Source organism: Gavialis gangeticus, unplaced genomic scaffold, assembly GCF_001723915.1.
Source record: "Gavialis gangeticus isolate Ggan-Ray unplaced genomic scaffold, GavGan_comp1, whole genome shotgun sequence".
In the NCBI taxonomy this organism is placed as follows: Eukaryota; Metazoa; Chordata; order Crocodylia; family Gavialidae; genus Gavialis; species Gavialis gangeticus.
The window spans coordinates 110,614,196-110,630,161 of NW_017728992.1; the positions used below are offsets into that span (position 1 = coordinate 110,614,196).

A 15,966-nucleotide genomic window follows, 5' to 3' on the forward strand; every position below is an offset into this window, starting at 1 on the left:
CACCCCCCTAACCCCCGCCTGCTCCTCCAGTCCCCCCATAGCTGCCCCATCCACCCCAGCTCCCGGGTGTTTAAAAAGAAGCCCCCATTTACCGGCTGCTGCCAGGCGAGGGAGGGGCGACCCCATGCTGTAGCAGCCTCAGGGAAGTGGTGAGCAGTGGGGATCGCCCTCCCACCTTATTGTATGCAGGCCAGTGCTTTTAATAACCCAACTTGACAGGGAGGAACAACTTCAACTTGATAGCCTCAGTGCTTTATTTTTCAACTTTAACATTGAAAACTTGGGTTATTAAAAACACTGGCATGCATGCAGTAACAGGAAGAGCCTGTGCATTAAATTATACATACCAGGCTCCAGTGAGTAAGCTATTACAATATTACAAACTGTTTGAGCTTCAGCTTGTGATTGATTATGGCATTATCACAATACTTCTGTATAGAATTTTAAGATTCATTGGTAATTGAAATTTCTTGTATAAAACTATGTCTTCGTCCTACTGCTAGGTGTGCAACAGAAACAAACATCCAGGAAATTTAGACTGACCCCTCCACATCCCACAAATACTTGTTCAGGGCTACATAGTATATCATAAATGCATTTGAATGTTCTTGGTTGCCTCATAAAACATTCATATATGCCTCTTGTGGTTTATAATGATGCTATCAAGAGCTATGAGATGCCTATATTTATATAGTCCTAAAATTAGCAAATAAACACCAGCCTCAAATGCAAACTGAACATTTAGAAGTTAAAAAAAAAGTAATTGCCCTCCCTCTTCAAGTGCCCTTTATTTAATTTTGTGCCACTATCCAGATCTGAAGGCAAGTGCCAAATCCTGCCCTGATTTTTTAAAATGAGATTTCCAGCAATGTCTGTGGGCTTAAATGCAGAGAAGTGTTAGATCCTTTTTTAAATGTTTATTCAAAGTAAACTTCAAAAGGTTTTGAGGCTTTCTTATCACTAATGTCTATGCACTTTTCTTTAATTTATCAGTCAAATAAAACTAATGTTCAGGTTTTAAGACTGACTGAAACAAGGAGATAAAGATCAATATACCATTTTTAATTCCTTTGGACATGACAAGATATTGCAAGAGTCTCTCAGAAGCATCTCCTTTAGGATAATTAAAACACTTTGAGAAAGAGGGACAACTGTAACTACCTAAGGGTGAAGTTACACTTTACACTCAGACCCTACTAAACCTGTGGAAGGTTAAGTAGTGTTAAAGTTTGAACATGCTGGGTATGTCTAGACGAGCGTGGTTGTGAGGTATGTAGCACTGCAAACATGTTTGCAGCACCACATACTGTACAGTCTGGTGTTCTCCACACCACAAAGGCACACTGGTGGAGCATGCACTGCACTGGGTGGGGGGTGTTTCTGCAGGTTTTTTTGACCCCTTTATATCCAGGGGTCAAAAAAAAACCACAGGAAAAAAAACAAAGCAACATACACTTGGCCAACGCACGCTGCTGAAAAGTGGAGCCAAGCCACCTAGAGCTGTGCTCCTCTATGAGCCAAGCTCCATGCAGCAGAATCACCGTGGCTGTGGCCCCAGGACCACAAATAAGGTTGCTGGGGCCAGCCCAATGCTGGCCCCAGCCTCTTCTACCCCACCCAGGGCAACTTGCCGCGTGCGTAAGCATGCATGGCACAGGCATTCCCCAGGACAAGTAGCGGCAGTGCAAAGTGCACTACTTCCATTTGTCCCTGGGGAACCAAATGTCCACACACGTCTGGATGCACCTGCTGTGTGCAGTCACACATTAAGGGTTAATACTACTTCTTGCCTGCACAGCTGCTACTTGCCAGGAGAGGGCTGATGAGCAGGGGTGTGGCTAGGAGCTAGGAAACCTGGGTTCTATTCCTGCTCTGAGGGAGAAGAGGGAGGGCTGGGAGCAGTGAATCCTGGGATGCTGGGGGACTGCAAATTGTTCATTTTGTCTCCATGGAGCAGACTGAAGTTGTCCTAACATGAGCTAGTTAGCATGGCTAGAGTTAACCTGTGCCAGAAGTGGCATAACTTTGAGGCGCTCAGAGGGTACTTAGCACAGGTTACCAAGCTTTAACAAGCAGATGCTTGCTTTTTAAGTGCCCTTAGGATTGGCTAAGTATAACGTATAACTTCACCCTGACTTACCTCTGTTCACCATATTTAATAGATCCTTTGTTGATCAAAACATTTTGCATTTTAGCTCTAAAACTAGGTACACAGTTTTCATCTGGCATGAACGGCAGAGGGTCTGGATCCATACTTTCCAGTCCAGTATGTTACAATCAGTTCTACTGTAACATAGATTTGATTAATTGAGAAAGTTCACAAGAAAAAGGATAAAATGGTCCCATGAACCTTTGGTGGTGAGGTTCAAATAGGAGGGGGAAAACTCCAGGTTCAATATGTCAAGCAAAAGCATCTACAATGCTACCTTAACCTAGGCCCTTGGGTATTCCTCTGCGGCACTGAGAACTTCCAAATACCTTACCGTTTTTCCCATCGCTGAATAAAACTAGGAAGCCTCCCATTCTCGTAAGGTGAGAAGTTACTGATCCTGCAGAATAGGAAAAAGCACCACCAAGGAAACTAAGTCAGAGAGAAGCATCCTACTTTGGTTATGAAGGCCAGCATTGTTTATCAGATGGTTACATTTAATTGCAGATCAACTTTACATACACAGAAAAATGCACCAGTGTGGAGAATCAATGTGAGATTCTCCAGCCCACTTCAATTCTACACAAGGAAGGTTGCAACAAGCTGAGGGGCTGCATGTATTTGTGTCTGCACCTCCTTTACATTGGGGGGAAGCAATCTCTGGGAGGCTATGTAAGGAAGGAAATGGAAGCAGACAACATTCCTTTTGAAAAATGGTCCTATATGTTGTTTCACAGGCAAGCTGCAGTCAGGCAGACAATGAAAGCTATGTACGAACTGATGATGAGGAGAGCTGCCTTCGAACAGATGATGATGATGAAAACCTAGCTGCAAACTTCACAGAAGAATGGAACCAACAGGTGCAGCGTCTCTTGACAAAAAAATCAAGTGACTGACTAAGTTCTGAGGACTGTAGCACAGTACTTTTGTTCTAAGAGTTGTAGTCTGTAGGTGTGTGTTTTGAGAAAAAGACTTTTGTTTAAAGCTAACTCTTATTAGCTACATCTTCTGTAACATGGCTCATTATTGGTGAAGAACACAGGCTGAAATGTGTACTGCTGTTACAAAACAACAGCAATACTAACTAAACATGTAAACCCTTTGCACATGATGTTGAACCTGTTCAGTTTACAATGACAATATTAATACTGTTTATAGATAGGAATTTGATTTCTGAATACTTTGAGATTTTAGTAGAACAGTTTACTATACACTGTACATTTTTTCCACAGAAGAAATAAAAAGCTACAATTATGCATTTAACAATAAATGATTATACTCCTGAGTGTATATATCTAGTAGCCCAAAAGCAAAGTACCAGGCTCTATCTGCAATTTGTTTGCAAGTCTTTACATAAAAGGACTTGTACAAAATGCAGTAAAAGAAAAAAAAAAACCTCTCTAATTTAGGGCTAACGTGTAACTTAGGAATGTTTTCTTTCAAAATAATCTAAAAATCAGCCATAGAAGTTAGTGTAAATATTTTTTCCAAATAAATATCATATACAAATGGCAACATTCAAATTATATAGAATCTAGTTTTTAAATCAGCACAGATCTTCTTAAAACTGTGAACTATGTTTTGAAATACTCGTTACTAAAGCTGTTTATAAACCACAGGTGCCATAAGATCCCTGAACTGACTGAAGTTATGTATAACCTTCCATGGTATTGTTTCATTGATGTTTTAGCTTTAGTAAGCATGTGTTCAACCGACTGGCTCTTCCCATTTTTTCTCCAAATCCATCATGTTATTTTTGAGGCCTTCAGCTTTAAATGTACAGGCTTAAAAGTGTGCTTGCAACTGTTTTCTTTTATTTCCAAATGTGTATTGCCTTAGCCAGCCACCAGATGTTCTGCATGCACTCTTGGAAATGTGTAGTGAGACTCTCTTTCAGAGCTGAATGGAGACATAGCTATCAGGGAAAAGCACAAGAAAAGCAGTGGATGTTTCTGAGAGAATAGGCATAGAGTTACAAAGCTGGAGTTTTGTCCCTGTAAGTAACTCTTAACATTTTATATTAGCCCTGGAGAATTCAAGGAGAAAATGAGGCTTTTTTATCATTCAGGATTATAAAAAGGAAGTACTAGCTATAAGCTGCTTGCCCTACCATTACTATTATCCAACATATAGTTTTGAGCAGGGATTGAAGCAAAGTATTTAGTAATATCTCACACATAGGTTATTACTTCTGAATAAAGTTACACTGTCTAGCGGCCCTGAAAACAGTATGATTTCATACAGATATTCCATATCTGGCACAACCTACTAACAGTGAGTAATAAGGTATTGATTTAAAACAACCCAATACATGTCTAACTTCTGTTCTGTGGTAACATCTAAGGATGTGTCCTACCACTTATAAATTAGACTGATGCGTAGCTTGTCTCAATACATTAAATCGGTGTTAGTCTGCAGGCAGTCTTTAGTCTCACGGCTGTTTCAATGAGACTGCTTTTGGGTATGAAAGAGCTACTGCAATTTTTCAGTTTCGTATTATTGTTTATGCAGATTTCTTGTCCACAACTCCTTGTATATCTGAGTGTGGTCTCAGACACCCAAATCAACGGACACTATTGCTACCAGATGTCTTTTTCTAGGTTTTTTTTTTTCCCCAATCACTGTTTTTTGCTTCTGTGGTATGTGCCAGCCAGAAAAGGTAGGCATCATACCCTTTGATGCCATACCTCTCCTACAACCGCCTCTCAGGAATGGGTGAGACTCCACTAGTGCCTAGCACTCAACATTTAAAACTACTGCAGTGAAATTATAAATGTTGCTGTCAGCTCAGGATTCCTGTCAAGCATTTCCTGAACAAAGACAAACTGAGCAAGAACACAATTATATGTCATGGCTGACTGATTCAACCCATGTCATGTTTAATTGTACCTGGAGTAATAACTACATTACATAAGCCTAATGTCTGTGTACACACCATCATCATGTCTGAAATAGGTGCAATAGTATGAATCCATTGGAAGGGCTTCAGGACCCATAGTAATGACAAAAGTTGACAAGCCAAGCCCCTCTCTCTCGGGCTGGTGTCAGCGAGGCAATCCCAAACAGAGTTCTAGGTGACTTCTTGTACTTCAGAACTCTGAAATGAAGCACTTCTTATTTGGCTCTCCAGATCTCTATTTTAAACATTTTTGAAGCATCAAGCTGGCTACATTTTAACCCGGCTGTTCTTTGTCATCTTGTTAAAGATTATTTTGATTGTGTTTTGTTGTCATTAAGCAAAGTTACAGAAATGGTCCCCAGCACTGGCCATTTTGTAACTACAAAATGGCCAAGCACAGCAGTCAAAACTCCCCAAGTGGTTTACTGTTACTGAAGGGAAATTGAGAAGCAGGAGACAGGAGTGTGAAGATGAATAGGGTTCTTGAATGTTCAAAATGAAGGTGGACAATGGGTTATCTGTAAGTAGTAACATTAACTAAACTGCATAAAAAGGTGTGTGGCCTTTGTTGTGATATAATATGTATTTTCTTATATGCATGAGCCAAATTGTTGCCTCATTATTTAACACAGGTGTGTCTGCCTTTACTTTTAGCCATCTTCTTCCATCCTTATTGGTCTTGGCAATTACTGTAGATAGACCTTGTAAATATTGCAACCTCAGGTTGCTGCAATTACATTGGTTCAATTCAGCAGAAGGAGCCGTAAACAGCAAGCACTCCACTGTGTCCTGAAGGGAAAAGTAACTTTTACCTTTGAACCAAAAATGTATGAAGAGTTACATCTTGAGGCTACTAACTGTAAGACATTTTTAACTACTGTACTTGACACCACTTGAGACAGAGACACTAAAGATTTCACACTATTCATTGGTATTGTAACAGAACTACTATTGTATGGGTTTTTTGTATTGCTGTTAAGTATTGTTTTGTGTGTGTGTTGGAACCTACTGGGGACATGTTATATTTTGAAGTGATTAAACTATTTAATTGTGTGTCTATATTTTGGAATGGAATTATTTCTTCATTAAAAAGATTTTTAAAAGTAATCTACCAAAGAGCACGTTTGTGGCTTTGTTGTGGCTTTTAGAAGTTCTGTTTCCTGAAGTTGAAATGAAGCTTTCTTCAACAGGGAGAAAAAAGGTTATTTGTTCAGTGGTCTTCACTGTTTCTTCCCCCACTCCCCCTCCACCCAAATTTTCTCATGCCTCTCCATCATTGATCAAAGTGGGAGAAATGGGAGCTGGACAAACCTACTATAAGGTGAATAGACAACTGGCTCAATAGCCACAAGCAAAGGGTAATTATAAATGCATATTGGGATGGTAGGAGGTTTTGAGTGGAGGTCTGTCCTGGGTCCAGTACTGTTCAATGTGTTTACTGATGATTTGGATGCTCAAGGGAAGAGCTTCTTGAGTAACTTTGCAAACAACACCACACTGGGAAGTATTACAAACATATTCAAGGATGAGACTGCAATTCAGGAGGATTTGGAAGGCTGGGCTGGAGCTAGCAGAACAAAATTCACTACAAGGTGCTACACCTCAGGAAGAATAATCTTAAATAAAAATACAAAATGGGTGACACCTGTCTGGCTGGCAGCACTACAGAGAAGGATCTGGGAGTCCTAACATGAGTCTGCAATGTGATACAGCCACTCAAAAGCTGAATGCAGTTTTGGGATGCATCAATAGAAGCTTTAGGTGCCAGATACAGGAGGTTACAGTCCTGCTTTACTCAGCACTGGTTAGGCCTCATCTAGAGTAGTGTGCGCAGTTTTGGGCCCCATGTTTTAACACATATATGTGGTGGGGTTATGCAATGTATCAGGGCAGGGGAGAGTTTGCATTCCTCAGGCAATGACTGTTGGCTACAGTCAAAGCTGAGGATTTCAACTGGCACGTGCCAATGTTCCTGCTGCGACTTAAACCCAGAGGTTCCTGGGTACAGGTTCTTGCTGTTCAATTCAATATTATCCTCATTTTACAGAAGAAAAATTGAGGGATTTAGGGATAAGTGACACTTCAAATAATTCTGTGACTGACCCAGGAACTGAACCCTGGTCATGGAATCGTCTTGGTCTTCCTCAAAAGACAATAGATCAATCCCACCTGCTGGCCTGGGATTGCATTATTGAGTCAATGGCAGAAAAGCAACAACGCATTTAGCAGCTCACTAAATCCCAGTTGGAAGGGTGATATGTGTACATGCCAATCCTGGGACTTTTCTCTTCTAAGACAAAGACAGGCACGACTTGTCCTGGGACAAATACAGCATCTGCTCCTAGCCTAAGTGAGCTCAGACTTCACCCTGCCTTTGGCAATCAAATGGAAAGAAAAGGAAATTTAAGTCCCCTTTATTTTCTAGGGTTTGGTACTTTCCCTTGGAAATCTTGAGTAGTAGACTGAAAACCTCTGGAAAGTAATAATGATTCAAAGGTCTGATGCCGGTGTTCACTCTGTGTTGAAATATTCTAGGATTGCAAGCTTGCCACTGTGATAGGAACAGCTGAACTCCTTGTAAATATGCAGTTTATGATACTCCAGAAGGTTAAAAAAAATTCTTATAGATCCAGCAGAACTAAAGAGTTTATCTTTTAGGCTTGTTTTAGCCAAATGACCAGATAATCCACAGCTACAATTTTTCTTTTGCTATTCTGAATAATTGCCACACATTTGATCATGTGGGGATTAGCATAACCCTTCTATCCTCAGACCTTTTTGAGTAGACCACAGTCATTGGCCCATGGCAATCACTTTTCCATTTGTATTAAGTCTGTGCCAGAAAACAAAGGTTTTGTCCTTCAGGCACTGATCCCCAGTCTGGAAGGGAACACATTTTCTGCCTCACAAATTTGGAAGCTTTCAGATAACAACTAGTATGAGAGCCACCATTTCCACATGTACTGCACTTCAGCCCTGCTTGTTAGTTTACCCACCCTTCAGCGGATAGTGAATTCAATCGATGGTCACTAACCCTTAGATTACCTTGTACCTGCAGAAGTTGGGGAGAAGGCTTGGTAGAAATGCACCTTATAGACTAACTAAATCAGAGCTGTATAAGGTTTTGTGAGCCTGTGTCTCTTCATCAGATGTTGATTTACACTTGTGTGTTAGTGTCACTTCTACTTAGAGGTAAAAATCCTACTTTATCAGTCCTTGCGGAGTAGTGGAACATGATTTTTCAATTTCACTCACTGAATCATGTTTAATTTTTACCACATGCAAGTGTGTACTGTTTCACTGCTAATTTGCTTTCAGAGCCCAACCCCCACTGCAGTGTGAAGTCCCAGAGCAAGCTGAGGCTTTTAAAGTCTTGTTTGTTTTTGTTCAGAGACCAGTATTGGAGCTGGTGCATAGAATAATTAACACTCGAGGGTACACTGCTTCCAGGGATTCATCCCTTCTCCTCTCTGAGGCATGTTTATTTGAGGAAAAGTGGGCAGAGAGGCCAATGTTATGTTACATTTCATGTCTTAAGTTCTCCCAGATGCATTAATTCCATGTGTGAGAATAACAAAAAGCAATGCAGCATCGTTGCCTAGATTCACCATTATGAGATATCTATTTAGAAGGATTTTTTTTTTCTTTTTACCTTAGTCAACCATTCCAAAGAAAGTTTATGCTACCTTTTACTTTTGCTGGTACCACAGCACCAGCACACCTACCCAAGAGTAAGCTTTATTCTGCTCTGGCTTGAGGATAATCAACCTAAGAATTAACTAAGTTCAGGTTGCAAATGATTGTTACCAAGGCAAATAAAAAAACTGACTTGATTTATGGATTGTGTCTGCAGAAAATCGTTGCGACTATTGTTTCAGCATTCTCCTCTATTGTGAGTTCCCCCTCCCCACCTTGCTGTATCCCAAGGGAGGCAAGAGTGATTTAAAAACAAAAGTCAGATCAATGTTTAACTAGATATTTAGTAGCCAGACACAACTTTCCTTGTGAAATAATTTACTAGTCATACTGCCTGTAATGTAATTGGATATAAATGGTTATACATCACCCATTCTGTAACTGATTATATATAATATTGATCATCTGCTATGTGGAGATTAATTGAACATTATGTGGTTTTCCCACCAAACTTAGACGCCAAGTGTATTCTTAGTATAATTCCAAGAAGTACAACTGGGCAATGGCAGACAGAAATTTGTCCTAGTACCTCTCAAAAGTACTGATATGGTTAACAGAAGTACCATATCTTGTCATCCTTTAATAAGAATGTGCTAAACAGCAATAGAGCACTTTCCCTACAGCTAAAAGGGGAACAGCTCTTCTACTTTCTTTGAATCAACAGTTACTGAAAGTCATCTTTTGCCCCCTCCAATGCTGCAGGATTATTGCTGTATGAGCATCTGTTTTAAAGGGAGTGTTGACAGCCTTCAGAAGTGAAGTCAGATCGCCTGAATTAAAGCTAGCAGTCTAGTCATTGCTAAGTCATACATTACTTCCTCCATGGTTGTTCCTTTTCATTTGCTGCCTAAAACCAAATGAGCATAACAATGTCGTCTGAAATAAAAATTATAAGGCATGATGATTTAGAAGCAGATAGGAAGGGTAAATGAACAAAGCTACTTTTTGTCAGAATGCTATAATATATTTGCGCCCCCCACCCCTAAATTCCTACATAAATACTTCAAAATTCTGAAGATGGAATGACTCTCTTAAAGCATAAATTGGGGATTAAGGATAATGAGCTACTAAACAATATAACTGCAGCTTATCAGTGAAAGCATTAGTTATGTCTATGTAGCCAGTATCATGATGGTGTGTCAAAGACTGCCATTTGAAATGAAGAGCCATACCAACAGTTTCCCACAGTGGCATATTAGTATGATCACACAAATGCCATTGTTATCAATGGCAAAAATTCACGTTATTTTTGGTGGCGCAGGACCTAGCCATATACAATGGTCCACAACATGAAGAAAAATTAAGAACCTTGAGTTTCAGTCAAATGCTAAAGAGCAGCATAGAGCAAATAATAAAAGGATGTGGATGGCAAGCAGTGAAATGAGAAGCCATAGGAAATTTTTCCCACACTACAAAAATATGAGTGTTTGGAGTTTTTTCTCATCTACAAAGGCAGGTGAAAAAGATATTCTTGAACAGACATACTGAAAGGAAAAACAGACTTATATGAATGGCTTTGATTGATCTTTTGTCTTTGAATTTTCTTTAATCCTTTTTAGTATACATACAGTTGTTCTAAACCAAAAAATCCAAGCTTTTTATTTAAAAAAAAAAGGTCAAAATGGAACCAACCATTCCAAAACCATTTCAATATTTTGAGCTGGGAAATTTTTTTGAATTGAGCTATTTTCCTTTCAACAGTAACAATTTTGACTAATCATCATTTTTCAAGAAAATATTTTCACAAAAAATAGCTCAACCAAATTCTATTTATTAAAAATATAAAATTGATAAAGAAAGCTAAAAATATCATCCAAACACTCAAGGGCTGGGAGGAATAAGGACAAAAAAGAGAGACGGTTATTTAAAGTATCTTAGAAACAATGAACCTAGCAATAGGCTAGGGTCTTCATTAGATATAGTAACATTATTAATAATAATGCAAAAAAGGCAACCATGTGCAATAAATATTTCTGTATTTTGAAAAACAAAAAAATGAAAATGATGTAGTACTTTCCAGTTCATTAATAGGTAAGTAGGAATACTCTCTATCAGAGGTAAACATCTTTAAATCAGCTAGCTAAGATAATTTCAAGAGTCTTAAAGTTTTTATCTTTAAGCAGGGTCCTTACTATTAACTTGTATTCAATCTAGGAATAATGAAAAAATCCAGAAAACTGAGTGTCAAAATGCCAATATCCCAAAAAGTGGTATGGCAATGAGGTTGACACAAGTAGCAATAGTCTGGCTAGCAGGATTTCAGTCCTGGACAAAATAATGGAAAACTTGATATGGGATTCATTTGACAGAAGCAAAGGCTAACAGTATAATTAATGTCAGCTAATGTTGTTTTACAGGAAATAATTTTTTGTCAAACCAGTATTTCATTTTTTATGAGATTAAGATATTGGCCGGTAAAAGCAACTGTGTAGATGTAACAAGACTTTTGTGTTGTATTAACTCAATGCTATGTAACATTCCAATTAAAAGGTTAGCACTATGCTACATAAATAAACCTATAGTTTACTAAACCTGGCTACTTGAGAAAATAAAAAGTAGATGGGGGTTTCTAGTGGAGGTTTCTAGTAGAGGACTGCAGGGGGTTTCTAGTGGAGGGCTGCAGGGGGCAGTATTAGCCCAATACTATTCAGCAGTTTCATCAATAGGTATATATAAAATTACTACTGATTAAATTTACAGATAAAACAAAGATTAGAGTGGCAAATGATGAGGATGAGAAAGATAAGGCAGCTTATATGGTCACCTGAACAGAATGGGGCCAGCTTAGCAAGAAAACAAAATATATTTTAGTACAGCCAAATGCTGAACCACAAATAGGAACCAGGAATGCAAGCCACCCTTGCAGGACATGGGACTATATCATGGAAAGACTGTATTCTAAAAAGGATTTTGGCTACAAAGTGCAGGGCAATGCCATGCTGGGACACATTGTCCTGGCTCTGTGCACAGTAGTTACTGAGCTGGAAGCAGGATAGCTATCTGTGTTCATGCAGGGAAATAAATTTCCACTCCCCTGAGCAGCCCTGCACCAGCATGGCTATTTTGCTTCCAGTTTGGGTGCTAGCATGTGTAGAGCTAGTGATGAGGGTCTCAGCACAGCACTGCCTTGAGCTGTATGAAGCAGCACATGCTAGACAGGCAGTTCAGCATGAGGTCCCAGTGCAATTCTGTAGCAAAGAGCTAATGCAATCCCTTAATGTATGAGCAGAGATACAGTCAGTGAGAGTAGGGTGCTGCCTCTGAATAAGATATTCAGGAAACCAATATTTAAAGCCTGTGTACAGGTCTGGTGTCCACAATTTGAGCAGAATGCTGAACTATTGGAGAGATTTCCTGAAAAGAACCACTGAAGTGCTTCTGGGGGACTAAAAAAGATCAAGAAGCTATTGCATTGTAGTGCATAAGTATCCTCAGGGGGAGAAAATAAGGGATACTAAAAGGGTCTTTAATCCAGCAGAGAAAAGCAGAGCAAGAACCAGTAGCTGATAGCTGATTCCAGGCAAATGTAAATGGAGAAAGAAGGCACCCTTTTTTAACAGAGGGTGATTAATCACTGGAATAAACTACCAAAGAAAGTGAAGAATTCTCCATATCCAAACACTTGCAAGCTCCTTGAGATCCTACCTCCCTTCCTGGGATCTTTCCACCACAGATGGCATCACCAAGGTCATACATCCTAAGGCAAAGTACCACAGTGGTGTAATGGTAACTGAATTAAATAAAGTTCACCAAAGTTTTCTTCACCCAGCAGGGTGAGATAAGCTTCTCTCCTGACTCCAGTAAGTTCCCCTGCTTTTCCTGGACTGCAATACCCAAGGGTCTCAGGTGCCTCTTGGTAGCCAGTACTCAGCACACTTGCTCTCTCTCTCTTCCTATGTGTATGGTAATTTGCTAGAGGAACCAGATTTGTGCAATGTAAACGGCCTGTGCGAAGCAGCTAGTATTCACTTTGGATTCGGATTCAGCTGATTCAGGAGACAGTGATTCGAATCACTGTCCTGATCCAATTCGCCCCAGTATTTACCAGCTCAGAGTGGCTGCAGCCACCAGGGACTGCCCAAATCATCAAAGCTCTCCAAATCTTTTCCAAAGATTCGGAGAGCTTTGAATCAATTCAGACCTTTAAATTGGTCCCCTGATTCGGTTCGGAGATTCGGCCACCAAATAAGGCTGAATCTCCTCCGAATTGAATCACCACCCAAAGCTTCGCACAGCCCTTGTGTAAACCCTCATAGAGGGAAGTAGCACTCTAACAGTGCTTGGCCCTGAGCCAAGCTGTCTTTTTCTTGGCTTCCATATTTGAACATTTTTAATTCGGACTGCTGAATCCCAAGTTAATTTGTCAGGGCCTGTATAATTCTGATTTCTCATTAATTCAGATGATTACTTTTCCCAGAGAACCCCATTCAGTTTCCTTCTAGCTGATGTATTTGGTCAGTCAGCTAGTCAGCAAAAAGGGTTTGTTACTATAACTAGTGAAACTTTAGCTCTGATCAAAGTCCACTTTCTACCACTTTGATCAAGTTAGTTAATTGAACCTCACAACCATATAACATAAAAAATAGCTAAATGTTATAAATCAGTGACAGTTTATTTGTCATAAGGTTCTGTATCTCTGCATATTAATGAGGCTATTCACACAACAGCACAGCTGTCACTTTAGTACATAAGGTGAGATGTGACAGATTCATCAAAGGGGATGGTAAAAACAGCAACTTGTTATTCCCTTGCTATTCTCTTTTGTTGCAAGAATTACTAGTCATTAGCCAGTAATGACTGTCTGTTAATTAGGCTGCAACTGCTTTTTTCACCACTTTATACTGTCTTTTTTAGGTATGTGTGCAGTGAAATTTGTTTGGTACTCTAATATCTGATTGCGTGACAATGTACTTGAACACCAAGACAAATTACAATACACTTGCACTGTATATTTCTTTACCTTTTTTCATGGGCCTCATAATGTTATTAGTTCATCAGAACTTTAATAGTAGAAAAAAAGCCATTTATCTGAATAAATGGCAAGATGATTGGAATTATCCTGGTATGAATTGCTTCCATGCAGTGTATCTCCTACCCAGTAAAACAGTATTATGTATCTGGAAAATATTTAACCAGGGAAAAAGATCCTTAACTAATGTAAATTATCAAAACTCCACTGAAGTCATGGGATATATATCTATTTAGATCATCTGATGATCTGGCTCTACAGTCCTTTAAACCCATTAAAAAACAACACTGATAAGAAAAAAGTGCTTCATAATGTACAGCAAAGGAAGCTGCCTCTAAACCTCAGTTTGTCCTTAGCTAAATTCTGTACAAACCAGCAAGAAGTTATATGTATCTGGATTTGACAAAAAGGAGATATAGATCCTAATGGGGTGTTGTTTTTCCCATGCTGTGAATTGGCAGCTAACTGCATAACTATAACCACACAAGCTTGAGAAAAGGAATTGGAAAACCCATCCAAATAATGATAGTATACGCACAAAATATAAATATGTATTTTTTTTAATGTACAAACACAAAGCAGCCATTAACACATCTAGGAAAGCCTGTCACAGCGTCAATCATTATCTCCCAGTTCTGAGCAGTGACTAATACAAATGGAACTACTCAACAAAGGCAAAGAATGGGAGAAAACAAACACAATTTTTTTTAAAGGAAACAAGCAGAAAAGTCTGGATTTGACATTCTCCTGTTAAGAACCGTTTTTTTACAAATGATTAATTGTCGGGATGGAAGAGTAATGCAGCAGTTTTATGGCAAGTAAACAAGAAATGACAAGCACAGATTTTTGGCATTATATTGAGACTGGGTTTTTGAACAGCTTTTCATTGCATACAGAAACAATGGCTCCAGTGTTTCTTGAGCCAATGTGCTAAACTCTGCACAGTATTCAGCCTTCCTCCCATTCCTGCAGCAGTCCCAGCTACTGTACAATTTGTTTCAAGACTCTATTGCATTTATTTGGTCCATGGTCCTTCTGGATTTTGTCAGAAATGCCCTAAGTCAAGAGCAGCAGCGATTGTGACTAGAAAATAACAAAAAGCATTTGGGGAAAAAATTGTCCTGAACTTTACTGAATAAATATAATTAACTCATTAGGATGTTTAATATTTTCTATTGAAGAATAGGTCAGCATCCCACATCTGGATATTTGTTTGTATTCTCAAATCCTGGCCTGTTTTCCAAATTGTGATTTTGAGCTTTCACACAGCCTCAGAACTACCTTACTGATTTTTCTTCAACAGCATTTCCATGAGCTAGCCCATTTTTACATTACCTTTCTTCAGTATCCTTGTCTGGGCCTCAGTCAACTCAGGCATCTTCCTTTTTGGCTTCCCTATAGATTCACAGATGTAGGGTCGGAAGGGACCTCATAGATCTTTTAGTGCAACCCCCTGCCCTTGGCAGGAGAGAAAACTGGACTCAAATGACCCCAGCTCCAAATGGTTTACCTGCTCCAAATAAGTCCAAAACTGGGCTGCAAAAATTACTGTGAATTACCAGTCTTACTTCTTTAAACAAAAAGGGGCGAAAGATGGACTAATCATCACTTGGAATATTTAAGATGAGAGTGAGGGCCAGATCCCAAGAAGAATTTGGGTCCCTTAAAGCTAAAAGCTGTAACAACACAACCAACCAAGTGCTCCAAAGTTAAGTCCAGAACCCAGGGTTAAACACATAGGCCTCCAATGATATGCCTGAAGGCAAGGAGTGCAGCCAAGAATATGCAAAACTGCTGGAGCCAAAAAGAAGATAAACAAAAGCCTGATTCAAGCCTAGTAGTTAGTGTACACAGCTGCAAAGTCTATTCCTGAATCCCATTCTCTGCTTCCTGGATTGTTTCTGTATTTTATATTAAACAATCATTGATTAAAAACCATAAATAATTGTGGGAGAAGGGACCAGAACTCAAGATTCTGCAGTCCAAGGCAAGTCCCCTAAGTATTAGCCTACAAAATCATGCTTTCTCTTTTGGCCTCCTAACTCTTTCATTCTTTCCTACCCAGCTGCCAAGCTTCAACAGCAGGGGTAGTAGGTACCCCCACCCAGCCTAGCATTTAGAGTTGTCTCCTTAGAGGTAGGAAAATGTGGGTTTAAATCTCTTCAAGCTGAAGATGACCTAGAATGCAGCTCTCCCACTCTCTGAGTGCTTAAGCCAAAATGCTACTATGTAGAAGACAGGTACCCCAAACTA

General features: G+C 39.4%; 1 protein-coding gene across 8 annotated transcripts in view; it reads left to right on the plus strand.

Moving 5' to 3' along the window:
* Nucleotides 1-6,155, plus strand: part of DTNA (dystrobrevin alpha) — a 416,444-nt gene extending 410,289 nt beyond the window's left edge. For 7 of the 8 annotated variants that reach the window (XM_019526842.1, XM_019526857.1, XM_019526869.1 and 4 more), the window contains one exon: nucleotides 2,887-2,971. Coding sequence is in view for 1 of the 8 variants with exons in the window: in XM_019526848.1 (XP_019382393.1) it covers nucleotides 2,887-3,045 (159 nt within the window). In the remaining 7 variants the exon portion in view is untranslated. Of the gene's footprint in view, nucleotides 1-2,886 lie in introns of all 8 variants that reach the window. The other variant, XM_019526848.1, reaches the window with a different exon arrangement.
* Nucleotides 6,156-15,966: the final 9,811 nt, after the last annotated feature.